The sequence below is a fragment of the Mycotypha africana genome (genome assembly GCF_025528875.1).
Source record: "Mycotypha africana strain NRRL 2978 chromosome Unknown BDF20scaffold_5, whole genome shotgun sequence".
NCBI classification, from domain to species: domain Eukaryota; kingdom Fungi; phylum Mucoromycota; class Mucoromycetes; order Mucorales; family Mycotyphaceae; genus Mycotypha; species Mycotypha africana.
Window position 1 is genome coordinate 924663 of NW_026515729.1, and position 25470 is coordinate 950132.

The 25470-nt window shown below is 39.0% G+C and overlaps 9 protein-coding genes across 9 annotated transcripts; 7 read left to right on the forward strand and 2 right to left on the reverse strand.

Moving 5' to 3' along the window:
- Positions 1-267: 267 nt before the first annotated feature.
- Positions 268-1688, forward strand: BDF20DRAFT_820252 (HotDog domain-containing protein; the record flags this gene model as incomplete). Its single annotated transcript, XM_053077525.1, has 6 exons — positions 268-366; positions 588-773; positions 844-884; positions 971-1058; positions 1120-1203; positions 1287-1688. 6 exons carry the CDS (start codon positions 268-270, stop codon positions 1686-1688), a joined length of 900 nt encoding a protein of 299 aa, XP_052936288.1.
- A 465-nt stretch (positions 1689-2153) lies between these two features.
- On the forward strand, positions 2154-3441 carry BDF20DRAFT_869034 (ras-like protein 1). Its single transcript, XM_053080970.1, has 4 exons — positions 2154-2425; positions 2552-2626; positions 2717-2798; positions 2888-3441. The coding sequence occupies exons 1-4, from the start codon at positions 2365-2367 to the stop codon at positions 3351-3353; spliced, it is 684 nt and encodes a 227-aa protein (XP_052936289.1). The 5' UTR covers positions 2154-2364; the 3' UTR covers positions 3354-3441.
- Positions 3442-3491: 50 nt separating this feature from the next.
- Positions 3492-7206, reverse strand: BDF20DRAFT_1000679 (uncharacterized protein). The gene is made up of 5 exons (XM_053074597.1): positions 7046-7206; positions 6897-6972; positions 6444-6818; positions 4788-6346; positions 3492-4713 (listed from the first exon to the last, which is right to left on the reverse strand). The coding sequence occupies exons 1-5, from the start codon at positions 7115-7117 to the stop codon at positions 3736-3738; spliced, it is 3060 nt and encodes a 1019-aa protein (XP_052936290.1). The 5' UTR covers positions 7118-7206; the 3' UTR covers positions 3492-3735.
- A 4223-nt stretch (positions 7207-11429) lies between these two features.
- BDF20DRAFT_869050 (uncharacterized protein) lies at positions 11430-13135 on the forward strand. The gene is made up of 5 exons (XM_053080971.1): positions 11430-11656; positions 11724-11834; positions 11932-12139; positions 12226-12341; positions 12480-13135. The coding sequence occupies exons 2-5, from the start codon at positions 11724-11726 to the stop codon at positions 12924-12926; spliced, it is 882 nt and encodes a 293-aa protein (XP_052936291.1). The 5' UTR covers positions 11430-11656; the 3' UTR covers positions 12927-13135.
- BDF20DRAFT_869057 (Rho GTPase activation protein) lies at positions 13107-14716 on the forward strand. The gene is made up of 6 exons (XM_053080972.1): positions 13107-13531; positions 13650-13671; positions 13787-13910; positions 14018-14139; positions 14233-14595; positions 14693-14716. The coding sequence occupies exons 1-5, from the start codon at positions 13255-13257 to the stop codon at positions 14501-14503; spliced, it is 816 nt and encodes a 271-aa protein (XP_052936292.1). The 5' UTR covers positions 13107-13254; the 3' UTR covers positions 14504-14595; positions 14693-14716.
- Positions 14717-17584: 2868 nt separating this feature from the next.
- BDF20DRAFT_498329 (uncharacterized protein) lies at positions 17585-18406 on the reverse strand. Its single transcript, XM_053075606.1, has 4 exons — positions 18185-18406; positions 18034-18068; positions 17749-17939; positions 17585-17641 (listed from the first exon to the last, which is right to left on the reverse strand). The coding sequence occupies exons 1-4, from the start codon at positions 18248-18250 to the stop codon at positions 17628-17630; spliced, it is 306 nt and encodes a 101-aa protein (XP_052936293.1). The 5' UTR covers positions 18251-18406; the 3' UTR covers positions 17585-17627.
- Positions 18407-19160: 754 nt separating this feature from the next.
- On the forward strand, positions 19161-20559 carry BDF20DRAFT_803488 (uncharacterized protein; the record flags this gene model as incomplete). Its single annotated transcript, XM_053076441.1, has 5 exons — positions 19161-19237; positions 19356-19562; positions 19614-19777; positions 19991-20170; positions 20270-20559. Coding segments are annotated over 5 exons (918 nt in total), but the record flags the coding sequence as incomplete, so codon positions are not given.
- A 2285-nt stretch (positions 20560-22844) lies between these two features.
- Positions 22845-24346, forward strand: BDF20DRAFT_835386 (uncharacterized protein; the record flags this gene model as incomplete). The annotated part of the gene is made up of 2 exons (XM_053078835.1): positions 22845-22974; positions 23103-24346. The coding sequence occupies 2 exons, from the start codon at positions 22845-22847 to the stop codon at positions 24344-24346; spliced, it is 1374 nt and encodes a 457-aa protein (XP_052936295.1).
- A 47-nt stretch (positions 24347-24393) lies between these two features.
- Positions 24394-25415, forward strand: BDF20DRAFT_869086 (uncharacterized protein). Its single transcript, XM_053080973.1, has 4 exons — positions 24394-24804; positions 24869-24954; positions 25030-25041; positions 25124-25415. Exons 1-4 carry the CDS (start codon positions 24770-24772, stop codon positions 25153-25155), a joined length of 165 nt encoding a protein of 54 aa, XP_052936296.1. The 5' UTR covers positions 24394-24769; the 3' UTR covers positions 25156-25415.
- Positions 25416-25470: the final 55 nt, after the last annotated feature.

Genomic DNA, 25470 nt, shown 5'->3' on the forward strand with positions numbered 1-25470 from the left:
ATCATCGCTTGTTGAAAAGCGATTAAAAGTAGCACAAAGGTATTACATAGAATTTGACAAATGCGATTTGTAGTATAAATATATATATATATGCCCTTGTCCATTCTATTTCTCCACAACCTCGTTACAATGCCTGTTGTATCTTACCCTGATAAAACTATTTTTAGAAGCAGCAAGGACGATGACAACATAAGCAACGCATCACTACTTGAAATGGCCACCGATAAAGACATAGAAGAAGAGGAGGAGATAGATTTTGCATTGAGAATGAAGGATGCCATTGAAGTTCAACTAATAGATACAAATATTTACAAGAGTAAAGAATTATGGCAGCCGTATAGAGCAAGGGGGGCCTTTGGCGGTCAGGTATTGTTAACAATATCACCATGACGGACTATAGCAAGCAAGAACAATGCAACTAAGAGATGCATTTCTTACAAAAATGAACAATGTTGCTTGCAGATAGTAGCACAGTCGCTTATGGCAGCCTGGGATACAGTTCAAGAAGGTTTTTATGTTCATGTAAAACTAGCTGATATTCGACTACCATAACCATGTCCGAAGTTTACTTAAACATCGTATTTCAGTCACTCCATGCATATTTCTTGCTGGCTGGTAATGTAGATAGACCGATTATTTACACAGTCGAACGTATGAGAGATGGAAAATCATATGCAACTCGTATGGTAAAAGCATCACAGAGAGGAAAGACTATTTTTGTATGTAATTGCAGTTTTTCAACATTGGAGGAAGGCATTACATTAAGCCATCAGGTAAGCGTTAAAGAAATATATAACAGTTGAGCAATGGAAGGCTGGCAGTTCCTTATTCAACCCATTGCAGGTCACAATGCCCACCGTAGCCAACCCAGAGAGTCTGCCTTCGTAAGTGTATACATTTGGTTCTATAGTTAATAGCAAAAATATTTGCTGATGTGAAGTATTTACGGGATGCGTGTTCGTTTGTAAAGAGATTTGGATATATTCCAGAAAATCTTGAGAAGCACCAAAAGCGAATCAAAACAATTTTTGTTAAGAGCCGAGAAGAACATAAATGACGTAGGCTAATGTTTAACATACAAACAGAAAGTTATAATAGTTGGGATAACACAATTTATAGAATTCTCTTATTGATTATCGAGCAGTCAACCAATATTCAAACGAAGAAATTATCACAGGCAATGTCAAAACAGATGCTCATGGCGTACGTGTGACAATAGTAGAATGATAATAGAAGGTCGGGTTCGCTAGCTTTTCGAAAACTAACATAAGATATTATTTATACAGCGAAGATGGTTCAAAACGAGAGGAGCTCTAAATGATGATATGAAACTTCATGCTTGCATTATTGCATACGCTTCGGACAGCGGCCTAATAAATGTTGCAGCCACAGCAAATGGGCTTTCTTACAACTCAGAAAGTATGGGCATGATGGCATCTCTCGACCATACAATGTGGTTTCATGCACCAGCAAGAGCAGACGACTGGCTTCTTTATGATATACACAGTCCCCGAACGAATCATGGGCGGGGAGTGGCCTTTGGCAAAATCTACAGTAGCGACGGTACATTGGTGGTTACAACTGCACAGGAAGGCATCGTAAGGTTAACCGAAGCTGAACAGAAAAAACGACGAAAGCAATTAGAATTTGAAAACGGTTTTTTGGGCAACTGTCGATGCCAGTTGTAAACTCTAAATAAGGAATAAAAGTACAATAATTAGAGCAGAATCGTAATCATTAATAAGCAATCTTATTCTAATCTATGGGGGACCGTACCTGAAAGGTTTCTTTCTCAAATTTATGTTGTTATCATGACGGTTGCTGCACTTAATTACTGATAGCAATCTGAGTTCAATACAGAATATAGTAAGATTCCAGACTCTTTCAATTAAGCTTCCCAAGTAGGAACAGCACCTGGATTAGGATAATGCCAAAGCATGCCAATGCACTGTTCCGTGTGTTCATTATAGGTCCTGAAAGGACCACGGAGGAACTTTAGGATAGTCCTGATAGACTTTAGAGCAACCATTGCACAACAACCACAACTGTTTCTTGGTTCTGACTGGTCTCCTCATGGATAGCTGCTTCTGAAATAAGCCACGACGAATCGCGGGAAAAGTGCACATCCTTCATTTTTCGTTTTTTTTTTTCAATGGCCTGAAAATGCTTGGTGGGGGTCAGACCTAAAATAGTATATCTCTTCTCTCCTCTCTCTCTCTCTCTCTCTCTGCCTTTTTTTTCTTCTTTTTCTTCATTTTTCCCTCTTTCTTCGTCTCCCCTTCCACTTGAAATAAAGTATTTTACGGTTCGATTACAGCACTTTTTTTTGATACAATTTTCAATCGTGAAGGAAATCATTACAATATGTCTAAAACAGCCTCGTGGGTCGTACGTGAATATAAGCTTGTGATGGTTGGAGGTGGAGGTAAAATAAAGAAAACAAAAGGAGTAGTACAAAGGAACAAAAAGCCAATGATAAAGCTGAATAACTCTAACCCCTGGTGCTCCTACTTCCTTGGGTTGTTCAACCTGGCTTCCTTTTTATTTTTAGGTGTCGGAAAGTCAGCATTGACAATTCAGTTTATACAATCGCATTTTGTGGACGAATATGACCCTACAATTGAAGGTAGCAATGCAAATGTTAAAGCGAAAGGAGAATGCCTGTAGTATACAAATTATCCGGTTTGTTAACCCACCCACTCATTACCATCTTCAGATTCCTACCGAAAACAATGTGTTATTGACGAAGAAACCGCGTTACTGGACGTTTTAGATACTGCAGGACAGGAAGAATATAGGTAAATGATGGCTTGATGAACGTTTGTCTAAAGAATAAGGGAAAAATTGGATTATCACAACTAAAGAAACAGCCATTACCAATCTATAGTGCTATGCGTGAACAATACATGAGAAATGGAGAAGGATTTTTGTTGGTTTATTCAATTACGTCAAGAATGTCATTTGAAGAGATAGAAACTTTTCATCAACAGATTTGTCGAGTGAAGGACAGGGATTATTTTCCTATGGTGTTAATAGCCAATAAATGCGACTTGGAAACAGACCGTCAAGTATCCAGTCAGGAAGGACGAGATCTAGCAAAGAAATATAGATGCCATTTTGTAGAAGCCTCAGCCAAACATCGTATCAATGTAGATGAAGCATTTTATGAAGTTGTGAGAGATATTCGACGCTATAACAAAGAGCAAGAAATGAATAGTAATCGATATACGAACTCTGGAGGCTATGGCGGCAGTGGAGGTGGAGGTCGAAATAGCGGAGGTGCTGGCTTTGATAGGTTCGGCATAGACAATGCGAACGACAATGCTACTTCAAAATGCTGTGTATTAATGTAAATATATTGTGTGTATATTTATCCTGCTTGAAACCCTTTTATTATTTCCTTTCTTTTTCCCTCAATTATATCTATAGCTTCTACGGGCCTTCCTTTTTTTTTTTTTTTTTTTTTTTTTATATATATATATATATATATTGTTTGATTCCATATCTTCTCTCCTGTCTCCTGTCTTACTGCATCTTGTTTAAACCGCTTTTTCTCCCCTCTTTTATAATCTGTTAATCTTTGTAATGTATTTTTATTATAAATGCCACAATGCTTTCTTCCTCTTTTATCAAATATACATATCCTCTAGGCAGTAAACGATAAACAAGGCAGTTGCTAACGTCTATATCTATTACGTCCAAAGCCCTATCTATCGACAAACACTGCTATTGCGTTTATAGACATTGAAAAAATGTATCTAAAGGATGTGGTGTCGATAAAACATGTGATAAACCTTTGCCATTGTGCTGTAGCTGAAATGAAGGATCATCTCCATCTTCAATTTCTATCTTTGAGGACAAGGCACTTGACGGCAAAAACGTAATGTCTGACGAAAAGAGATTCTTTCGATCTATACACGTATTATGAAAATGATTGCTGCTTGATGGAGCACGTTGCTGTGGGGTGGTTGTTGTTGTTGTTGCTATGATTGATGAAGGGGGCGGGGGTGGGGGTGGGGATGGTTTGTTGTTCCAAAACTCTTTACGGAAGATGGAGGGTAAAGATGGCTGCGACCCTTCACGTTGAATACGATGCGTACCAAATATGTCTTCGTTCACTGAAAGAGGAGGAGTATATTTAAAGTGTTTTCTATCCATATTAGCTAGATGGGAATAGCTTGAAATGGTAGCACTGTTGACTTGATCAAATGAAAAATGCCGCGGAGATCGGTGGATGGATACTGCAGTTATACTTGTAGGATGCGTTTCTTCCAAAGTAGGGGCAGGATCGATAGGGTCAGCACCATGACTACGACTGCACTTTAAAAACCCTTGATCAGCACTTTTTCTACCAAACAGCCACAAATTACCCAGAGAGGGTTTCCGATTGTCCACCGTACTGACTATAATGGCAGTATCTTGTTGCTGTTTCTTCTCTGTATCGGATTCCAAGCTGAGAGGCCTGCTGAGAGAGCCTGCACTCTCTGTCATACTGCTAGTAGAACTTCCAGTACTACTGCGAAGAATTTCGTCAAGTGTTGAATGGTTAGAGGATGGAGTAGGATGAGTCAATTGTGGAAGGTTGTTTTGTGCTGGTGCTGATGATGTATCACTAGTCACCACGCCGTAATTTTTTGCACCTTTTGTGGGTGGAGGTTCTCTCCTGAGACTCAACTCGTCCACTGCTCTTTCACTGACCCATTGCCTTGTCAACTAATGTTTGTATCAGAATGGAAAAACGTTAAAATGCTTACTGCTGAGGCTTTTTTCTATGAGACTTTGGTTACCATATAGTGCATTACGAGGCTTTGCTGTATATCTACACTAAGATCGCCATGGTCCGCATCATGGTGGGCAATGCTGTTAATGTTACTCGTTGGCATTTTAATCAATGCAGTGGGTCGAGTGAGAGCGTATGTCAGTTTGCGTTTTCGACTTTTGTGTACTTCTTTCGCGTAAACTGGCGGCAATTTACTCGGGTAGCAACAGCTTTTTTGTAATGTTAGGAAAGAATCTAACAGCTCGGCCACTCGCGCGTCCTTCTTAAAAGCTTCCAAGGTCTCTTCGTCAGCAGCACCATCACCACGACGTTTATTTTTGCTCGCTGATGACCATTGACTGTTATGCTGCTGCTGCTGCTGTGGCAGCTGTTCTTTTTGCTTCAGTAGAGCAGCGGAAAGATACGTCATATCATGAATGAATAGACCTAAAAAGGGCACCGTAGGCGCTTTACCAGGAGGATCACCGGCAGCCGTGGACGAATAATCCTGTCGTCCTTTGACTTCATCGTCCACAGTAGCAATGGAAGTCGGATGACGGCGATAGTAGGCATGGTGGCAAAGACCCAGTGTTTCTCTATACTTTCCATAATTACAGGCTTCTGACATAAGCTCTCTTAAATGATCTATGAAAAGCGCCATGGCTCTTTTCGGAACGAACTGCCAAGATCGTTTCAATCGCTGAATCGGCGGAGTGCCAAGGGCAGAAACGATGGCTTTCAGTGTTTGATAGTTTCGCCATTCCAGACATTTGCTGGCTACTTTTATCCAATGATTGATAAGCTGTGCTCTTCCTGACGCGTCTGGTTGAGACAGAATGTCAGATTCAATCAGTCGTGTCAAATAGTTAAAAAAGTCGGTTGAAGCCACAATGGCTGGATGAGGGTGTTTGGGCGTATGGGTCAAGAGAGCCTCGACTGGGATGTTTCGAAAAATAGCCGCATCAATCAATGTCAATTGGTAAGCGATCAATACCGAATGAAACTGGAGCGTGGTCGTCGTGTTGGCTGCTACTGACTCTACTGTAAGATGGATGAAATCGAGAGATGCTTGAACACAGGTTTTTTTTTGGGTCAAATAGAACGACTCTCTTTGTTCTTTTTGAAGATGGTCGCAGACAAGAAGGAGTGGCGCCTTTGGTATGTGTGGTGAATAGTGGCTGTTGTAGTAGTTTATATTTTTACTGACAGATAAAGTGGTTGCCGCTGGTGCTTTGTTCGCTCGATCCTCCTCATTTTTTGATGGCTGTACTTGTACTAAATGGGTTGGATCGATGCTTCTGTTGAGAAGCTGAGATAGCTCGTTCGAATCAAGCTGGCTAGCAGCTTCGGATAGTGCGAAAGCAGTGGATGTTCTTCCTCTTTCATGATCGGACGGCTGAGCTGTTGTATTTGCTCCAGTCAAAGAGAACAGCTGTTTCATTGCACTGATAGTAGTAGTGGAAGACACATTGGATATGGAGTCTGGATGGGGGAGATTGGAAGTGGATGATCGGCGTACAATGTTGGGACGAAGTGGAATAGGTTTTGTAGAAATAGTAGGAAGCTTTGCTTCTTGCTGTTGTGTTTCTGAGAAAAAGCGGATTTTTTTAATTTTAGGATAAACATAGAAGGATAAATTAAAAAAAACAGTTTGTAGACAAACAAAATAGCCATCTCTACTTACTTGTCGTTTGTGTAATATTACCGTTATGGCTATCGCGTAAAGCTTCAAGGGGGGTTAAGAACATGAGATCAGTATGGCTAGAGTATTCCCGCTGCTGCAGTAATTCAGGCTTTGATTTTGCTCTTTTGATGTTTTGCGGACGGTAGTGATGTTTAGGTTCACTACGAGCAAGTTTTGGCGGTGAATGAGCTGGTGAAAGCAGACGACTCTTGGGTTTCGGGTTTGAAACGACAGATAAACAAGGAGGTTTTGGTGGAACTGGAGGAGAACGACAAGCTTTTTGAGTTGCTGCTTTGTTGGAGCAAATACGCATAGCATGTTTCAAACATGACAGAGCTAGATAAAAAATAGTCGTCAAGTTGTTATGTACAGGGCCTAATGAAATAAATGTAGGGTTATTTAAAGGCTTGCAAAACACTCTTATGTTGAAATTCCATAAATAGCTATACTTGCATTGATCCTTAAATTGAAGGCGCTGGAATTCTTCAACAGCACAAATGAGTGCTTTTATGTACGATTCATACGATAACTTTTTAGTCCAACACAATAAGCATTTAGGGCAATGGTCTCGTCTTATACACATGAAAGACTATTTCAACTACCTGAAGACTTCCAAACTGCAGTTGAGCTGAAGCTTTTTGCATGAGAAGTTGTATCGCGCTCTCTGTTGACATTGCTAAACGTAGTCTTTAAGGCAATTCTAGTCTCTGAATTTACAAGGGAAAAAAAATACAAGGAAAGCAGTTGGGTATATGAAGAGATGAAAAGGCTCTTCGTTTATACAGCACAATAAAGAGAAAGAGGAAGAGAAAAAAAAAAAAAAAAAAGGCTTGAAAGTGAGTTACTACAAGACACTTAGCCTTTGAATTGTTATATAAAGTACAATTCTGCTTTTTTTCTTAAAAAAAGACGGTGAGTTATGTTTGAAACGAAAAGGAAGAAAGTGAAAAGACACTGAAAAGGATGTGCAAAGACTGAAGTGACAGATGACTCGGATACGGTTTACACGGCCGAAATAAAAAAACAAAAAACAATCACAATCAGGATAAGAGGTCAATATTATTATCCCTCGTTTTCGAATGTGTTTAGTATAACATTTACAGAAATAATAGAGTGAGAGGATAAGAAAAAAAAGGGGCTTAACATACTAATCTAAATGAATATAACTCAGGTCACTAGTTTGGGAAGTAGACAGGTTTTTTTTTTTTTTTTTTTTTTTTTTTTTTTTTTGCGTATTCAATAGATGATGATGGGTCTTGTCATTGATGGAAAAGGATGTTTTTGTCCTTTATGGATTTGACACAGTCAATAAGGCAATTTTTCTCAAATGCCTATTGCGTCTCTTTATGATAGTTGTGACAGTGCGCAATGATTTTACTTTACCTGTTTGTCATTTAAAAAGTACCAGCGTTGGCATCCAAGATTTTAAGGAGAGGAAGAAGGCTATTTTGGAAAGACTCTGTGAGAAATCAAGGGGAGACACAGTTATACAAAGACTAAAGGGGGAGTTGAACATCGGGAAGGGGATGGGCAAAAGTCAATGATTGGGCCATAGAGAAGAATATCATGTTGATCCTTGCTAATTTTTGCCTCACATGGGAAGAAGACAAGAAAGGGACATTGAACGCTCCATCAATGAAGCATTATTGTCTGAGCACATGTGCATGACACATCAAGGGTAAAAGAAGAAAAAAGCTTATTCCGCTCATGCGTAGTGTTTGGTATATTGTCAAACGGCCAACCCAGGTGCTCATAGATCAGGTAACAGAAGAAGTTCTTTCTCATGGTGATAGTGTTCGCAGATTCCCAGGGTGAGAGAATTTTTGGGATTGTATAGCCTCTCCTATACGAAGAGAGAGATAGAGAGAGAAGACACTCAAACTCAAAAGTCGTTTGGGTTATCAGAACCACAGCGACAACAATGACAACGAGGATAATCCAGAATTCATTATCATGTCCTTATTAGCTTTCCTCCTTAAATCCTTTAACATTATCATTCACTTTTGCCTTCCTCTTCATTGTCCTTTTACCCTTCAACTACCATCCTCAGTAGGGATTAAAAAAAAAAAAAAAAAAATGCACCGAGCTCGTTCGAATAGCGAACCATTCCTATTGCCACCAGGCGAAGACGTCAGTCAGTGGGACAATGACATTCTGATTGAGAGCGATGACGAAGAAGATGACTGGGATCGACGCTTAAGATCAACAAGTTTCACAGACACTCTCAATAATCCAACACTCAGTCCAGTTGCGACTTCTTCCATACAATTGTCTGAAGAGGATTATTGGCATGACCGTTTTATCATGAATGATAACGAAGAAGAAGAAAACGAGGAAATGTCTTCCGAAGAGAGCGGTACCACTAAGTTTGATATTTTCGAGCAGGACACTCCATTTGATGACGGTAGTAGTAGGAGTAGGAGTAGGAGTCAAAGTCGTAGCAGCCGTAGCCATGATATATGCGAAAGTGACGACGATGACATTGGATCCATCAGCAACAGCCTCAGCAGTCTGGAGGATGAGGATGAGATATGCATTGGCATACGTTGCAAGAAAACAAAGCCATTGTTCCTGGCCACCGTGGCGGCGAAGTCACGCACAGCCACCATGGACGCCTTTACAACTGCTCAACATTACCACGATAGGACGAACAGTACCGCTGCGACGAGCACGTCTACACTAGAAACAGAGGAAGAAGACTTTTTCGAAGACCTATGGACAGATTCACCAGCTTTCCATAGTTATTTACAGAATTTGGAGTCTTCTTTATACCAGTTTTTAGCATGGGTACAAAAAATAGAGCAATGCAGGCAGCTGGAACTCGGTAGAGTTTGTATATGGGATAAGAGAGAGAGAAAGAAAAAAAAAAAAAAAAAAAAAAAAAAACTTACAATGTGGGTTGATATTCATAAGCCTCCTCCTATTTTAGCCTACAGTAAATCTATCGGTTTTTTATATGACCATACAAAAACGATCATGGCCGAAACGTTTCTCAATCAAAAGGTCGACGAATGTAACGGTCCACTATGGACTGCAACGGTAGATGACACCAAAAGTCCAGCAAACATAGAAGACGCCGTGGAGAAGGAAGCTTCATTTTCAACTATCCTATGTATGTAGGGAAAACCCAAGTTCAAACAATGTGGAAGAAGAGATGGATGATGATAACTTTTTCTTTTTCTTTCGATATGGCAGCGTTATTGAGAAGACATAGCGGAGAAATCAAAGGAACATTAACAGTAAGAACCTATATAAGCTAGGGGATCATGCTAAATCAAATGTTGACACTATGTACAATTTACACGGATAGAAATATAAGAAAGACATGACGACAGCGAGAACAAAGTATACCGAGACACTCAGCGTCTATTGCACATTGATACGAAAGCTGAAGAATTCACAAAATGGGCATAAGCGACTCGATGTAAACTACTTGCACAAGCATACAATACTAAGGAATCGAAAGAGGTTTTTAACGAAGTTGAATCTGTTTTAGGATCTAAGTCTCACACTTTATGTATCGAAAAAGGTTTTATGCAAGACTTTCCTTGAATACATAGAGACTATGACCATGCTAGTCCATTCAACAAAAGAGTTGGTGACGGAGCAAGTAAGTAGGATGATATATTTTTGTTTGTGATGGCGCTGACTTACCATGAAGGTATATGCTTATCACCCTTTTCTAACGCATCATGTAGCTACTACCACTGTTTGCGGGACTAAAGTCGATGAAGCTGATGAACTTGTTGGCTTTGGATAAAGTAACAACGGAAGTGAATGACACTCTACACAAAACGACGATGGCATCTGAAGCGATGACTGTGAGATCGGGTGCGTCTACTTATGGCGGGTCTACCAATTGTAGTAAAGTTAGTTTGAACAGCTTGGCAAAGAACTCGCAATCTTCCCTATCCAGTCTGGCAGGGTACTGCTCCATGAATGATTTTCGAAAGGTAACCCAAACCCATTCATCCGCCTTTTGATCGTGTCTTGGTTTTGATGCATTTTCTTTTCTAATTGCTTATTCGTAGATGAATAACGATAAAATTTCATTTTACATTCAAGAGAAACTTGCTACGTACTATGACAGTTTAAGAGCATATCAATCTGTCCATGATGGTCAACAATTTACAAAAGCCCGTACGTCAATGCCAAATCCATTATTTGCTTTTAAGAGCAAGTCAAAATTGATGGTAATAGATTTGGGGACGCACGGCAGGCGTCGAGGAGGTGGGCATTTGTTATTTGTCTCATGGTCACTAACACTCCCTATTTCACGCACACACACATATACATATATACATATAATCTATGTATATATGCACATATGTATACGCATAACGACGCTTTTCTATGATTAGCAAAATAACGATAACAACAACAACAACTTGGGTCCTTTGCATCTGATACCAAAAGTGGCAAACTCTTTCATACCTATCGGCTGCTCTCAGATGACGACGAGAGGTTACTTATACTTGAAGCGGTCTACTAAATGTGACAAAGCGGAAATGATGATGAAAGAACAGCAAATGCACAGGGAAGAAGGTTGGGAAAGGTACGACTTGAAAGTGATTTTGACATATAAGCTGATCATCGCTTCTAAAAAAGCTGAAAAAAAAAAAGACATTACTTTTTCATTTCTAAAGAAGATGGGTTTCTAAGACAGTACTATGATGCAGTAGTAAGCTTGACAAAAAATGCAACGGTGATATGGATGCTGTTATTTTCACTATAGTGATTGCTAATAGGCTACAATAGACTTCAATTATCATAGCCAATCTCAAGACGGCCAGTATGAATATAAAAGAGGCAGAAAAAAGCGATTTTGTTTTGCAGATTGTTTGTCAAGAACCCTTTCAAATGTAAGTTAATTACTTGCCGCCTTTTTTTTTTTTTTTTTTTTTTTTTCTCTACCTCTTTCTTTTCTCGCGCAATTCTCCTATATCTTTTTTCTTGGTTTTTTTTTTTTTTGTTTTCTTTTTTCAAGAACTGATCTGGCTTTCTTTTGTCCGTTTCCTTTTTCATTCCTTTCTTTTCCCTTTTATTAACTTTTCTGATCTCATTACAGCGTGACGCTTCAAGCAGAAACAGCCATTGATTTTTTCCATTGGGTTCAAGCATTGAAATCTTGGAACTTAAATCAGCCGCCTCCCGTCAAGACAAATAGAAGCTCTTCGTTTGAAGCGACAAGGATTTCTTCTCTTTCTTCTGCAGTAAGTTGAGCCAAGTAAGCAGTGTAGAATGCTCATTTAGTCTGAACGGATCGATTATGTCAACTAGATGACGTTGTTGTCGTCAAAAAAGCCCACCTTGACTACAACGACGCAAATTCATTCACAACAGAAAATGGAACCTAACTTTAAGAAGAAAAGTCTCGATCTACTTTCCACAGTAAAACAAAAAAGAAAACACTCAAGATATCTGATCAACATATGGTGTATCATCTTTTTCTCACTCTTTTTTTTTTTTTTTTTTTTTTTTTGTCAAGACAAATTTTAGATTAAGTCCAACCAAATTTACGCGAAGAAATAGTAACGAGATCATAAGAAAGACCAACGACAATAATGAAATAGTGGATTTCGTCCTGGGTTATCCGATTCCTGTGACAGAGTGTCCTATTGATTGTTGCAATTTGACGGAAACTCCCTACGATCAAATTAAAACTGCTGAGATGACAGGCGTTTTCAAAATATATAGTAAGGGAACAAAAAATATTTGGTTCCTGAAAAAATGGGCTGACCAACAATGAATCTTTTTTATTTCCTTTTTTGGCATCTCGTAGAAGCTTGTATAGCCAATTCGATCTGTTCATCCACCGATCATTATTTAAACGAGGATTTACAAACATTATACATTTCTTTATTCAACGATGATGTGCTTCATTTACAAACAGAAAATGTAAAAACCCGTGAAAAGAAAGCAATCCTACCTTTTTTTTTTTTTTTTTTTTGTGGTTTATCAGTTAAAAAAAAACAAAAAAACTAACTATCTCTTTTTGCTTTCTTATGGTGGGGGTTGGATTATCACGCAATTTAGGATGGACGTGCCTCTTATTTTCATCGACCCATTCATTTGTCTAGACTTTCTTCACGCGATATTTACGCATTTCCTGATACGAATGATTCCTTGAAACATTGCCTCGCGCTCCGCCCATCAGCAAACGAAATCTATCATTTGATGGCCAACAGTAAAATGGAGCGAGATGCATGGCTCACTCGATTGAAACAGAATTGCATCGGTGATACCACAGAAGCATCTCGACAGACAGCAGTTGGTACTACTGCTGGACATTGTGTGTGTAGTCTCACTCTACGCATCACGGAAGCCCGCCACATGACAACAGCCTCGCCTTCCAGGAGAGACCTTAAAACTGCCAACGAGTTCTATTGTGATGTCGTTGTGGATCATCAATTGCGAGCGTTGACGGGTTATTTGAAGAAAGCATCGACATTGTATTGGGGAGAAGAATTCCAATTCAGGTAGAGTGGTGGACATGTTTTGATTCAGCTATAAGCAACCCCTCCGCTCATTTACTTTTTTTCCCTTTTAGTGATATTCCTAAAATAGAACAAGGTATTGTGATTAACATTTATTCTAGAAGCGAAAAGAACACCCACAGTTCACGGAAGGCTATTTATGGTAGGTTCCGTTGAATAGATCTCGAAAGAAAGGAAAAAAGAAAAAAAAAAAAAAAAAAAGTTGGTGTAAACTATCGATTTTGTTTCTTTTCTCGTTCCATTCAGGGTCTGTCTTTGTGCCAGCAACACTGATTAATCAAACCAAAAGAATTCAAGACGAGTGGTTCGATGTGATGTTAGATAATCAACAACCGATAGTGGGCCAATTACGCATCGGTGCCTTGTTGGAGGAATATCAGGTGTTTCCATTACAGACTTACCGTCCCTTGATGGACGATTTGACAAAAAATCTTTATGATCCACAGCATAGGATGGTGTACGAACTGACCAAAAAGTCCACGGATGTCCAGCAGTTAGCCAAGGACTTGCTAAGGGTCTACGAAGGCATGGGAGACTCTGTGACGTGGATCAAATCCCTCATTGACATTGAAGTGGCTTCTTTGACCTCTGGTAAAAAAAGAGAGAAAAAAAAAATGTTGTCGAGAGAGTGGATATACTCACGCCACTTTGGGGGGTTCTTTTTTTTTTTTTTTTTACTTTTTTTTTTTTCTACACAAATGATGATCAGACGATGTGAATATTCTCTTTAGGTAAATACACAGAAAGAAAGAAAGAATGGAATAGAATGGAATCAAATAGAATTCGTTCCACACGCGGATAGCAGCACATGATTGAATTTGTTTGTTTTTTTTTTGCTTTTTATAGAGGCAATTCTTTCTTTACAAGAGTGATTGACAACTTTTTAAAGTCTACCGGAAGAGACTTTTTAGAGGAAGCTATTCAGCCCATTCTTCAACGACTTTGTCAGCAATACCGCCAAACCGTGGAAGTAAGTATTCCAACGCGCATTCTCCATGGTCACGATTCGTTGCTTTTTTCTAGGTACTCGGTTTGACTTTTTTTTTTTTTTTCCCCCCTCCTCCGGTTTTGTAATAGCTTGATACGTCTCGCTTATCGACCAACACTACGGAACTGACATTAGCAGATTGTACAGAGATATTCAAGGATGCACAGGATGTATGGACAGGCATCCAAACTGCAGAATCAAAATGCCCGATGTGAGTGGGTTGTGCTATGAGAATGAGAGAGAGAGAGAGAGAGAGTGTGTGTGTGTGTGTGTGATAGAGAGCTGACGTGATTTTTCACCTTAGTGAATTACGACAAGTGTTTGATCACTTACAAACAGCCATTATCAAGAAATTCGACCTTCACAATGGAAAATTAAGCCGACAGTATCAAATTGCACAATATACTTGTGTTAGCGGCTTTATCTTTCTACGGTGGATTTGTCCAGCCATTATTTCTCCCAAGCAATTTGGACTCGTTCAGAGTAAGAGGCGAATAGGCTTTTTCTTTATGGAAAGGCTGTCTTTCTCACCTGTTTTTTTTTTATCCATCCAGATCAACCTACGACAAAAGTAGGTCGTCTCCTTACACTGATTGCGAAATGCTTGATGACACTGGCCAGTTTCAGTACAATTGAACAAAATACCAAAGAACCTTGGACACTCCATCTGAATGATTTTGTGAGGGTAAGAAGAATGGGAGAAGAATGGGTCATTCCTGTTTATCTCAACTATTTCTCTGCTGTTTATGTAGAATAATACATACCAGTTCAAGCACTTTATCAATTCTATCTCCGTAAGTAGATCAAAGAAAGATACAACGCCTCCCCCCCCTCCCTCGATGGATCCTGACTGACTCTCTGTACCATTTTTTTTTTTTACTACAGACGGCTGCTGCTACACCTACTCCTGCTTCAGAGGATAAAAAACCCGCCTTTTCCTTTGAAGAGCCTCATCTAAATAGGGTTGCTCGTCATCACAAGATAGAGCAGAAAAAGAAGAGTGATCTGATCGATTTGCCCTTGGAACTTGCGAAACTTACTGCCTGGTGCACAAGCTAAACAATACAAGTACTTTTTTTCTACAACCGTCTTGCTCCATTCACTATGGAAGCATTTTTTTTTTTTTTTTAACTATTCCCTCTACGGAACTTTGTTCCTTTCTATATCTGATGACTACCTTTGAATCTAATCCTTCCGTCTAATGCTCTCTCTCTCTCTCTCTCTCTATACATATGTATACTTCTTAATGCCCGGCATCCGTTTTTTTTTTTTTCGAAAAAACAAATAATAACCCATCGTTCTATACCATAGCTCTCTATGATTTTCAAAAGACGACTCTTCTTTTTTTTTTTTTTTTTTTTTTTTAGACATTGTTTCGGTGACAATGAAGTTTATCAACATGGACAATGAAAAAAATCAAAAAAAAAGAGAGGAATCTGACAAGTAAGCCAGCCCATCCACCAAGGTGATAAGGACCTTTTTTCACCCCGCAAGCATGCAACGCATACGAATGTAATGTCCAATCCTAAGCGAGAGAATCGCATTTTGTGCAACAATGTCTTCAGGGTTCCACGTTACACGTTCAACAGAACTCCATATTATCCAAGGCAGTCAATAAGTTTGTGTAACAATTATTTCAAGGCGACATCCTCTCTCTATGATAAAGCTTGAAAAGAGGAGGTTTGAGAATGGAAAGCTCATTTTGCAGGGAGACAGGGGGAAAACTATTTTTTTTCCCCCTTGTGAGTCGCTCACTGTTTCCACCTTTTTGAGACCCCAAGAAGAAAGAGACTCATTGTCCCTTTTTGATTGCAACGAGAACGTACTCTTTATTGTCATATGAGATATAAATAAAAGGGAGGGTAGCATGGACGTCATTTGTTTCATGTAAAGAAATGGCCATTCCCTCTCATCAAGGTATACAATGCGAGTCGTTTTGCTCATGGAGTGCTTATTCACACATGGGGGAGGGGACCCTTTGGCGTGGGGGCCTACGGAGAGATGGCTGGGAGGTTCTCCTCAGAGAGGGATTTCTATCAGGTCAATATCTTTTCCTCGTAACACGGCACGGTCATAAACGCCCATAGGTGTTTCTAACTGATCTACTCTGAAACGATTATTTTCGCTATCTGTAGCACGTAACTTTCCTTTGACCATGGTTGCTGTGGTTGATCCGTTTCCCATGTGGAAAGTACAAGCAGATGCCGATGGACTGGCAAATAACCAGAATTGTAAATAGCGATCTCTTAATTCGTCCTTAGCAGCATCCGACATTAGACATTTATATTATGCAACAAACACCAAAGAGTGAAAGAAAGAACAAGTTTTTCAATGATTCGCAGTGACAGTCATTCGGGAAGAGGCGAGCAAAGAGCACCAGAAACGTTTTTTTTTTTTTCTTTTTTTTTTTTTTTTTTTCCACGCTTTTACCGGTTTCCTCTTTTCCCCCATTTCTTTGTCAAATGGAAAAAAAAAAATAAAAAATAAAGAAAAAAAAGTATATTTTAACCTTTCTCTTTGATAGATTCCATCATCCCTCTTTAAGGTTAAGTTTATTACTATCGTTCCTTCTTTCTGATAGAGCCTTCTTTATTCGATAAGTGGATGACTTTTAAACGAAAAAAAAGTGGGTCTTAAAAAGGAAAGTCAGTTTCAGAAAGTTTATCGTAATAATACCATTCAAAAAAAAAAAAAAAAAAAGATTGCATTAAAAAGCGAGATAGAGCCAAAAAAAGGAAGAAGGGAAAAAAAGAAAAAGAACCATGGAGCAAGTTTTTTACCTCACCATGGAAGGGTTGCACTTGTTTAGTGTGCCTTTCGAGTGTACAACGTTATGTATTAAAATTATGTAAAGGAAATGTCATATTTTGTTAGAAGGGGCATAAAGAAAACAGATGTACTTATTTTTTTTTTCTGAAACAAACAAAGAAAAGGACGACATGAGGTATACATGCTAGGCAGAGATGTCTGGACAACATATAACAAATCTACGATTCATCTGCATGCACAACAAAAATCTGTGTTTATCATGATTGTTTGGGTGGTATGATCGAGATTTTTCAACTACAATGGTGCAAAAAAAAAAAAAGAAAAAAACCAAAAAAACCAAAAAGTGAGATACACTGTGAAAAGAACAGAAAGTGGCGCCAATTTACTTCACATTACGCGTTTTGGGAAGGCCTCCCATTGTTAAAATGAAGGATAAAGTGTCCTTGTATTTGCTTTATACAGTAATGCCGATCTCCAGTCATCTGGTCTTATTTATTCTTAATTGCCATTATTTGGCTTAATGTGTAATCCATGTGTGTGTGTGTCTGTCTCTTTGTTGTGTGATGTTCAAAAATGACATATTATGTCAAGTTGCATTAACTTTAAAAATACAATTTTGAATCACTTGGCAACTGACTCCCACTCCAACCGCTCTGAAAGCGCGCGGGTGGACCAACGTATCTTTAGATCACTTTTTGGATGCGAAAAAAGTCAAGTCTGTCCCATGATGCAAAACAGACTAAAAAATGACCATCGTCTTTTTCGTGAAGGCCCTTTTCCTTTCATAAAACTATCCCAATGTTTTCTATCACAGCTATTTCGTTTCGGCAAGATGGACGGTTAAAAGGGGAAGGAAGAGAGCTATCCTTCATTCTCCTTGTTGGCTAGAAACGGACGAGTATCCGTCTCCCACCCCCCCTCTCCGTGCTGTCAAATTCTGGAATCTTAAAGAAAGGAAGGGTTTATGAGGTTCGATGATGTCCTTTATCTGATTGAAGGATTTTCCAATTTCTTTCGAAAAAGTTTAAGCTTTTCTTTCTTTTTTTTTTACTGGGAAAGGGAGGGGATGTCTCTGTTTGGCTGGAAACGGGGATTCTGCAATAAAAACGCCGCTCACAAAAAGGTAGAATGCGCTCTCTATAAAAAAATAAAACTCGATCTGTTGTACGATCGTTGGAAAGACGACAGGTGTAACTGCCAGCCTCGGATATTCGGTGGTATAGTACAGAGGTAGGAAGCTGCCTACTCAAGAAGTGTTTCTCATGAAGGTGTGCAGAGAGAGAGTGTGTGTGAGAGAGAGAGTGATGAAAAAGAAAATCATGCCATTATCACTGACCCCTTTTCCCCTTCCCTTGACATAGAATAGACTTTCTTCAGTGATGTCATGAAAGAGGATGGGTTAGAGACACGTTATAAAAAAACCACATAGAGTCCCTTTAATTCAAAGGGCGTTTAACAAATAACTTATTTCAGAAATGTATGTTTACCTTTCGGGATAGGAATAGGAGCTCACTGACGAGATACAGTGACAAGACCATGGTGATTAGTGTCATTTTTTTTTTTTTTGATTTTCTTTCTCGGACATGACAGACAAAATATAATAAATATAAGCCTGTCGTTGGTTTTTATTTTTTTTTTGAGTTTTATTAGGGTTACCAGGGCAATATATATAGTATAGTGTTACCCTTACCCTAATCAACCCAAAAAAGAAGCCCTTTCTTCCTTTTCAACCAACTTTATTTTATTTCTAAAAAGAAATTTGTTACCATTGTTTAGTCGAATATTATTATTATTATTATTATGATTCTAATTCATAAAGACAACACAAATAAAGATCTTGTTTATTGTTAAGATGTAGATATGTAAATGTTGTCAGTTCTCTTTCTCTTCAAACGACATAGGTCGTCCTTTTTTTTTTTTTTTTCTTTTTTTTTTCCACCCACCAACCAAAGTGGGCCATTTTGTAGCTTATTTGATTCCGTTCAAAAAGACAAAAAAAAAGCCAGACAGTTGTAAAAAAAAAAGTAGACGGAGTAAGAAAAGTTCCTTTTAAAGTTTTTTTTTGGTCTCAGCGGTCGCAAGTTTAAAAAACAAATCCTTTTTTTTTTTTTTTTTTTTTTTGCTGTTCTGTTTAAGGTGGTACCAAACTGGGATTTCATATTATAGAAAAAAAAAAAAAAAAAACTTGCTTTTTTTTTGATATAAAAAGGTCAACTTCATTATCGACTACTTTCCTTCCTTCCTAACTTCTTATACTACTCTCTCTTGTCTACCCTTGGGTGCATTTCCTCTTTTTTTTTTTTCTTTTTTTTTTTTCCCGCTTCATACTTTATTTTCACTCCAAAAGGAAGGCCCTTATAGTCACTCCACTCACGCAAAATCAATCAATCGTTCTTGTACTAAATCAGAGGAAGAAAAAGAAAAAAGAGAGAAACAAAGTCTAGAATAAAATTAAAAAAAAAGATGCCCGTTCCTGTTGAATATAACTCTGTTCGTCGTATGAGTACAATTAACGTACCTAAACAAGATATCAATTTCGAGTAAGTTTTCTTTCCTATTTCCCATATTATTTTAAGCTTTCCTGTTTTTTTTTGTTTTTTTTTTTCTAAAAAGCTCTTCTCTCTCTCTTCAAAAATAACAAAAAACGCGCGCAAATAGTACATATGATTTTCAACTTTGTGTACCCCAGAACGATATTAAAGATACTTTTGAATCCAAAGATCTTGAGGCTTCATTTTGTCGTGATTTTGCTTGTTGTGGACTTGTTCTAAACGATCTTCATGATCTTTTGCAGCACTATGAAGAATGTCATGTTCGCTTAGAAGAAGATGAGAATAGCCTATTTGACGATGAATCGGATGCCTGGTCACCTTCTCTCTCGTTTTCCTCACTTTCTTCTCAAGCTTCTAGCATGAGTTCTATTGCGGATGATTGTTCAACCACCTCTTCTGTTGTCGATAGTCTTGGTGATTTGGACGCTATCAAGAAAAAGGCGGCTGCTTACCTTTCTGATCTCTATAATTGCACAACAGCTACTTCTGTTTCACCATTGACACCTTCACTTCATGGCAGCCAATCCAGTATCAGCAGTCAAAGTAGCTTTAGTAGTCATAGTGCCACCAGCACAAGTCCTACAGAGGATTCGGAAACAAGCCATTCAACAAACGAAGAGCAGCAGCAGCAGCAGCAGCAGCAGCAGCAGCAGCCACCACAAACACAATCACAACCACAACCACAACAACAGCAGCAGCAGCAACCACAAACAACCCAAAACACAAATAAAAAATCCACAGCCTCTGGTAAAAAGAGAACCTACAGCCAATACGCTGGTTCTTCTCCTTCTGCCTTGGATCTGCTAACTCAGTCTGCTGCGAAAAAGATTGCTACCTTGAATGGTGATTTACCTACTCCCATTTTTACTGAAGAAGACCTTTTAGCTCAAGCAGGTGCCTTATTAGCTTCTGCCAACACAAGTAAGTTTTCTATTTTATTTATTTATTTATTTTTTTTTTTCCCTCTTTTTCACACCCTAAATTTCCCCTTTTTTTTTTTTTTTTTCTTCTTCTTCATAGTCTTTAATGTGGATGCCAATGCCGATAAACCTTACAAATGTCCTGTGCATGGTTGTGATAAAGCTTACAAGAATCCCAATGGATTGAAATACCATAATCAACACGGCCATTGTAATCTTATGGAAGAAGACAGTGATAGCATCCTTTCAAAACCATATCAATGCACGATTGGTGATTGTGGTAAACGATACAAGAACTTGAACGGACTAAAATATCACATTGAACACTCTCATATGGCTGCATTGAATCAAACATTGGCCTCTTTCAGCTCTTCTTTGTTCTCCAACTCGACTACGACGCCCTTGAGCACCCCTAGTGCCAGTGTGACTTCCTCTCCCGCCTCTTCTATATCCTCTACTTTCTCATCTCCCATGCTTCATCCTGCTTCCTCTAATTTAATGTTTAATTCTTGCAGTTCTTTATTTTAAAGCACACACACACACGTTTGATCTCACCACCACCACCACTTACTATTTTCTGTAGTGTTTCCCTTTTGTACATACCTCTCTCTTTTTTTTTTTTTTACCGCTCGTCCACATCCAACTCTTTCATTGACACCCCTTTCCACTCTCCCTTTCAAAAAAAGACATCATCTTGTTTACCCGCCATTGTTTCCATTACATACCTTTTAAAAAAAAAATACTATTTATTAATATCCTCCCTCTCTCTTCTTCTCCCTTTGTTTTTTTTAAAAAAAAATCATCAATAAACCACAAAGGTTCTTTTTCTCATTGTTGAAAAAAAAAAAAAATGGTTCGTGTTGCACACAGGTTCAATGACACCAAACAAAGGGACACACACAATTGACCAATGGCCTAGAATCCATGAGGGTGGTACATCATTTCACCAACTCTTAAAAGGTCGTATTTGACAAGTGACACTTTGTTTATTTGGCGTCTGTCAAAGAAGACATGGCACACTTTTTTTGGGTTGTTGATGGGCAGAGAAAACATAGACTTGACCTTTTTTGAATGCCCACTCCATGTTGACGTTGCCTTGTCCATGCATCCCAGTAGACAAGCAGTCGCTTCTTGTCAAATGCTTTCATTTGCAAAGGGGATCGCAGCACGGAAAATAAGAATCTGAAACCCTATTTATCTAACGCTTCCCAAGTGGATGGGATACTGTTTAAGGCATTTGCGGGGAGCTATAGAGGGAGAAGAGAGCAAGGCGGGAAATGAAAAAAAGAACGATCCGAGACAATGAACCTGTTTCATTTTTTTATTTCCAGATCTTCTTCTAGAAGACTTGATTTCATCCTATAGGTCGCCCACACAGGAATCATCCCTCTTGATACATGAGAAAGTAACAACTGTTTTGCTCTTGGGAAAAAGTGAGAGGTGCGAACGTGGCGAATGCTTACGTAAATGAAAGCACGCTTCAAGTTCTACTCTATGGGATGGAATAGGTCTTTTTTTTTTGATCTTTTAACCGACAAGTTTTTTTTTTTTTTTTTTTTTTTTTCTGTGTAGGAAAGAGGGTGCAAAGAAAGAAAAAAATATACGTGTAGATAGTAATATAAAGTAAAAGACGAGTACCTAAAACAGACTCGTAGTTAGGTTCAAAAGTGAAACTTTTTTCCTTTAAATTAAAAAAAAAGAATCTTTATCATCGGTTAATTGGGCCTATTAACATCCGTGTTTTGACATAAACAAGGCAAGAAGGTACCTTATATTCGTAGTCACGTAGTTATCTCTACCACATGATATCGAGATTTTTAGTGGTTGTTTGGCTGCTGTTCTTGGTTAAATAATGAGACAAAAGATAAGAGATATTCAGGGTCAAACATAAGCTGCCTGTGTCAAGCCGGTAAATTATGCCGTGTCAAATCGGGGATATCTTATGGTTTTTTTTTTTTTTTTTTTTCTATGAACAGAGCCCCTTAAACGCATCCTAAATGCTTAATGAGTTGCCCTTTTTTTTTTTTTTTTTACACCGCGCTGGTTTTTTTTTTTTTTTTCTTCTAATTGTGTTTCTTCTTTATTCACCCACTGTCGGCGCTTTGTCACCTACGAATTCATAAAAAAAGTGTGAATATTGTAATTTCAAAGGAGAGGGGGTAAGAGAACCATTCTCATTTGTTCATTTATACTTTAATATAATGCAGAATCATGGCGGTTCTCTTTTTTATTTGATCGTCCCCTAAGTGATAAAGGATAGGGATAGCGTATCGAAGCCGTCATCATCATTTTGAATTTGACCTTCATTCATAAAGCAGCACTCTTTCATATCGAATTTTTACAATAAAACGACGGTTGGTTTTCATTGAAATCAAAATCGATCCAGCAAATCATTTTTTTTTTTTGTGTCTCCAGGGCATCGTTTATGCTGGTTGATAAAAAGCTTCTTTTGACATGATAGTTACACTAAATTGAATTCTTTTTTCTGTTGATATAATTCTTTTAGGTACATTGCCTCTCTATCATCGTCATCCTCAATCCATATCCCACTTGTTCTTTTTTTTTTTTTTCAGGAACTCAAGTTATTCTAGTATGTTTTGAGATTTGTTTTTTTTTGGTTTTTATTCTCGTTCTTCTTTTATTCATAAGTAACAAACACACAAGCTAATTCCATCATGTCATTATCGTCGACTTGTATAGAATGGATTCTGTTGGTATGTCTTGTTCAAAAGAGTCAATCATTAAGAATCTATTATGAGGAGGGGGATTCAAATCGTGCGAAACCCACGTCCAAAGTAACGCAACGTAAGTGAGGTGAGAAGGGAGAAACAATCCATCTTGAGAAAAGCCAATCTCTGTTACCTAGGGTGTGCGTGCTATCTATGCTACGAGGGAGAGACACTCAATTCCAATTTCTATTTTTTCCTCCTCAGCCAAAAGAGTCATTTCGCCCTCATCAAAAATAGCGATACCTACAAGGCGAGTGGCTGCACCCACACCCCCTCGCTACCTGCCACGGCCCTTACCCACCGATCGATGGAATGCAAAAGAAGACATGGAAGAAGAAGACGAAGACGAAGAGGACGAGGAAGAAGAGGAGGACAATGCTGTGGACGTACGCCGCAAAATACCAGGAGGCATCACCACCACCACCACCACCACCACCACCGCCGCCGTACGATGGCCATTGCATCCCTTTGGCAGACAGATTCATCCTTCCACAGCCTTATCGACGAATGGTACACAAACAAGGGGCGGGCCTCCTTCTTTGACGGCCACTCCAGGCACGACGGTGCATCGTCTGCTACCCACCCTTCCCAACAACAACAACAACACCAACACCCTCCCTCCTCCTGCCACAGCCGTCCCCGCCAACCCCACCCTTTTACCTGCAGCCTCTTCTTCTCCTCCTCCTTCAGCAGCAGCACCGCGTGCTGTCTCCTCCTCCGCTGCCTTGATGGGGAGTGTCATTGGGGCTGTCATCGTCGTGATTGTGGGTATCACAGCCTTCATCATGATAAAGAGAAAGAAAAAGAATAAGGACCGGCAACAGCTCTCGCTGCACCAAAGTTTCCAACCTGATCCGTTTGGTATGGGCTTCTCAGGAGGCACAGGTACAGGTACAGGTACAGGATCCAAAGGAAACGACAAGGGTACAATGTCTGCTTACCAACAGCAACAGGAATTGCTGTCACAACCAAGAGCGACGTTTGATCATTACAATGTCACGCCTATTTCACCTGCTAATCAAGAAGCTATCTATTTATATCAACAACAACAACAACAACAACAACAACAACAACAGCAACAACAACAACAGCAACAGCAACAGCAACAGCAACAACAACAGAATGCGGTGACCACAGCCTCCTTAGACCCACGGTTATTTACCGTCATTGCTACTTACACACCGACGCTCAGTGACGAATTACAGTTGGATTTGGGTGACCAGGTAGAATTACTGTTGGAATACGATGATGGCTGGTGTCAGGGCATCAATGTAACAAAGGACAATCGTAAAAAGGGCGTCTTTCCTCGACATTGTATCGAAAACCACCTGCCATTGGATCCAACCCACTCCTTCTATGGCACGGCGTCCTATCACCCCCACCCTGATTCGATAGCTCCTCCTCGATCCAAAAGAATCAGTTCCATGATGTATCCTCCACCCTCCTAAACATAGATACACACCCCCCTCCCCCCCTCGCGTCCATTGGGCTTGGGAAAAAAAAAAAAAAAAAAAAAAAAAAAGAGTAGGCACAAATTGCGCAGAAATGAAATAAACAAAAAATGGGGGCTATGAAAATTTTATGTCATCATGATGGGGAGACGCTTTTTTTGATTTTTTTCTCCAGTGGGAGAGTAAAAGTTGGGTGCCCGCTTTTTTTCTTGATCAAAAATAATGCCCTCTTGGGTTAAAAAAAGCTTTCTATCAACGCAAAGGAAAAAATTCATGCAAATGAGCGCATTTGTTTCATTTATTTTTTTTTCGCTCAGGCTTTTTCAAGCAGCTGTATCATTTTTATATAAATAGGAGGAAAACTCCCGTGGAAAATGCACTTTTTTGTTTTCTCTTTTATAAACTATTCTATTATTCAAAATGGCTTGCCCCTGTGTTAAAGACGATAAGTGCTCGTAAGTAGTGCTTTTCTATCACATGTGTTTCCACTTTTTGAAAGCTGACATTCAATGATGGTAGCTGCTCTGGTGAATGCAAATGTGGTAACGACTGTACTTGCCCCGCTTGCAAGCAACCCAAGCATAAGGATACATGCTCCTGCAAAGGTAAAACAGAAAATTATCATCGTACACGTTGACCCATGGGAAATTAACCTTATTTTTATTTTATCTGACCCAAAGGAACCGGCCAAGGTAGCGCTCGCATTTAATTCTATCACAAGTAGTGGCTTCATAGGAAAAAAACTCACGCTTCTGAAAAAAAAAAAAACTATAGGTTGTCAATGCGGCTCTTCCTGCACCTGTTAAAAAATCCCACCTATTCCAATCTATGAACGATTGAAAGAATTCTCACAAACAAACAATTCCATTATTTACCTTTATTTTTTCTTTTTGCTACTCAAATTTACTTTAAACGCGGTTTTTCTATTTTAAACAAATAAAATCCTAATATTGTCTCATTTTTGCATAAATCGACGGTGTTGTATTCAGTGGCATAGCGCGCGTGTTTCTCTCTCCCTCCAAGCCTTCTCTTACTCTATTCATTCTTCAATGGGTCATTTGTCCCCATTTTGACCTGATAACAGTCCGTTTACGAAAAAAGACGGAACAATGGCTTACAAG

What these genes read in the sequence shown, in the direction of transcription:
- BDF20DRAFT_869034 (XM_053080970.1), top strand. Translation starts at nt 2,365, where the DNA reads ATGTCTAAAACAGCCTCGTGGGTCGTACGTGAATATAAGCTTGTGATG. An exon ending in TGTGATGGTTGGAGGTGGAG is followed by an intron (nt 2,426 to 2,551) that starts GTAAAATAAAGA and finishes TTTTATTTTTAG; the next exon opens with GTGTCGGAAAGTCAGCATTG. An exon ending in GCAGGACAGGAAGAATATAG is followed by an intron (nt 2,799 to 2,887) that starts GTAAATGATGGC and finishes ACCAATCTATAG; the next exon opens with TGCTATGCGTGAACAATACA.
- BDF20DRAFT_1000679 (XM_053074597.1), bottom strand. Translation starts at nt 7,117, where the DNA reads ATGTCAACAGAGAGCGCGATACAACTTCTCATGCAAAAAGCTTCAGCT. An exon ending in TGCAGTTTGGAAGTCTTCAG is followed by an intron (nt 6,973 to 7,045) that starts GTAGTTGAAATA and finishes TGGACTAAAAAG; the next exon opens with TTATCGTATGAATCGTACAT. An exon ending in CCTTCAATTTAAGGATCAAT is followed by an intron (nt 6,819 to 6,896) that starts GCAAGTATAGCT and finishes TTATTTCATTAG; the next exon opens with GCCCTGTACATAACAACTTG.
- BDF20DRAFT_869050 (XM_053080971.1), top strand. Translation starts at nt 11,724, where the DNA reads ATGACGTTGTTGTCGTCAAAAAAGCCCACCTTGACTACAACGACGCAA. An exon ending in AGGCGTTTTCAAAATATATA is followed by an intron (nt 12,140 to 12,225) that starts GTAAGGGAACAA and finishes GGCATCTCGTAG; the next exon opens with AAGCTTGTATAGCCAATTCG. An exon ending in TTCATTTACAAACAGAAAAT is followed by an intron (nt 12,342 to 12,479) that starts GTAAAAACCCGT and finishes CACGCAATTTAG; the next exon opens with GATGGACGTGCCTCTTATTT.
- BDF20DRAFT_869057 (XM_053080972.1), top strand. Translation starts at nt 13,255, where the DNA reads ATGTTAGATAATCAACAACCGATAGTGGGCCAATTACGCATCGGTGCC. An exon ending in GATGTGAATATTCTCTTTAG is followed by an intron (nt 13,672 to 13,786) that starts GTAAATACACAG and finishes TGCTTTTTATAG; the next exon opens with AGGCAATTCTTTCTTTACAA. An exon ending in GCAGAATCAAAATGCCCGAT is followed by an intron (nt 14,140 to 14,232) that starts GTGAGTGGGTTG and finishes TTTTCACCTTAG; the next exon opens with TGAATTACGACAAGTGTTTG.
- BDF20DRAFT_498329 (XM_053075606.1), bottom strand. Translation starts at nt 18,250, where the DNA reads ATGACACTAATCACCATGGTCTTGTCACTGTATCTCGTCAGTGAGCTC. An exon ending in TCCTATTCCTATCCCGAAAG is followed by an intron (nt 18,069 to 18,184) that starts GTAAACATACAT and finishes ACATCACTGAAG; the next exon opens with AAAGTCTATTCTATGTCAAG. An exon ending in TCAAGGGAAGGGGAAAAGGG is followed by an intron (nt 17,940 to 18,033) that starts GTCAGTGATAAT and finishes CTTCTTGAGTAG; the next exon opens with GCAGCTTCCTACCTCTGTAC.
- BDF20DRAFT_869086 (XM_053080973.1), top strand. Translation starts at nt 24,770, where the DNA reads ATGGCTTGCCCCTGTGTTAAAGACGATAAGTGCTC. An exon ending in GTTAAAGACGATAAGTGCTC is followed by an intron (nt 24,805 to 24,868) that starts GTAAGTAGTGCT and finishes CAATGATGGTAG; the next exon opens with CTGCTCTGGTGAATGCAAAT.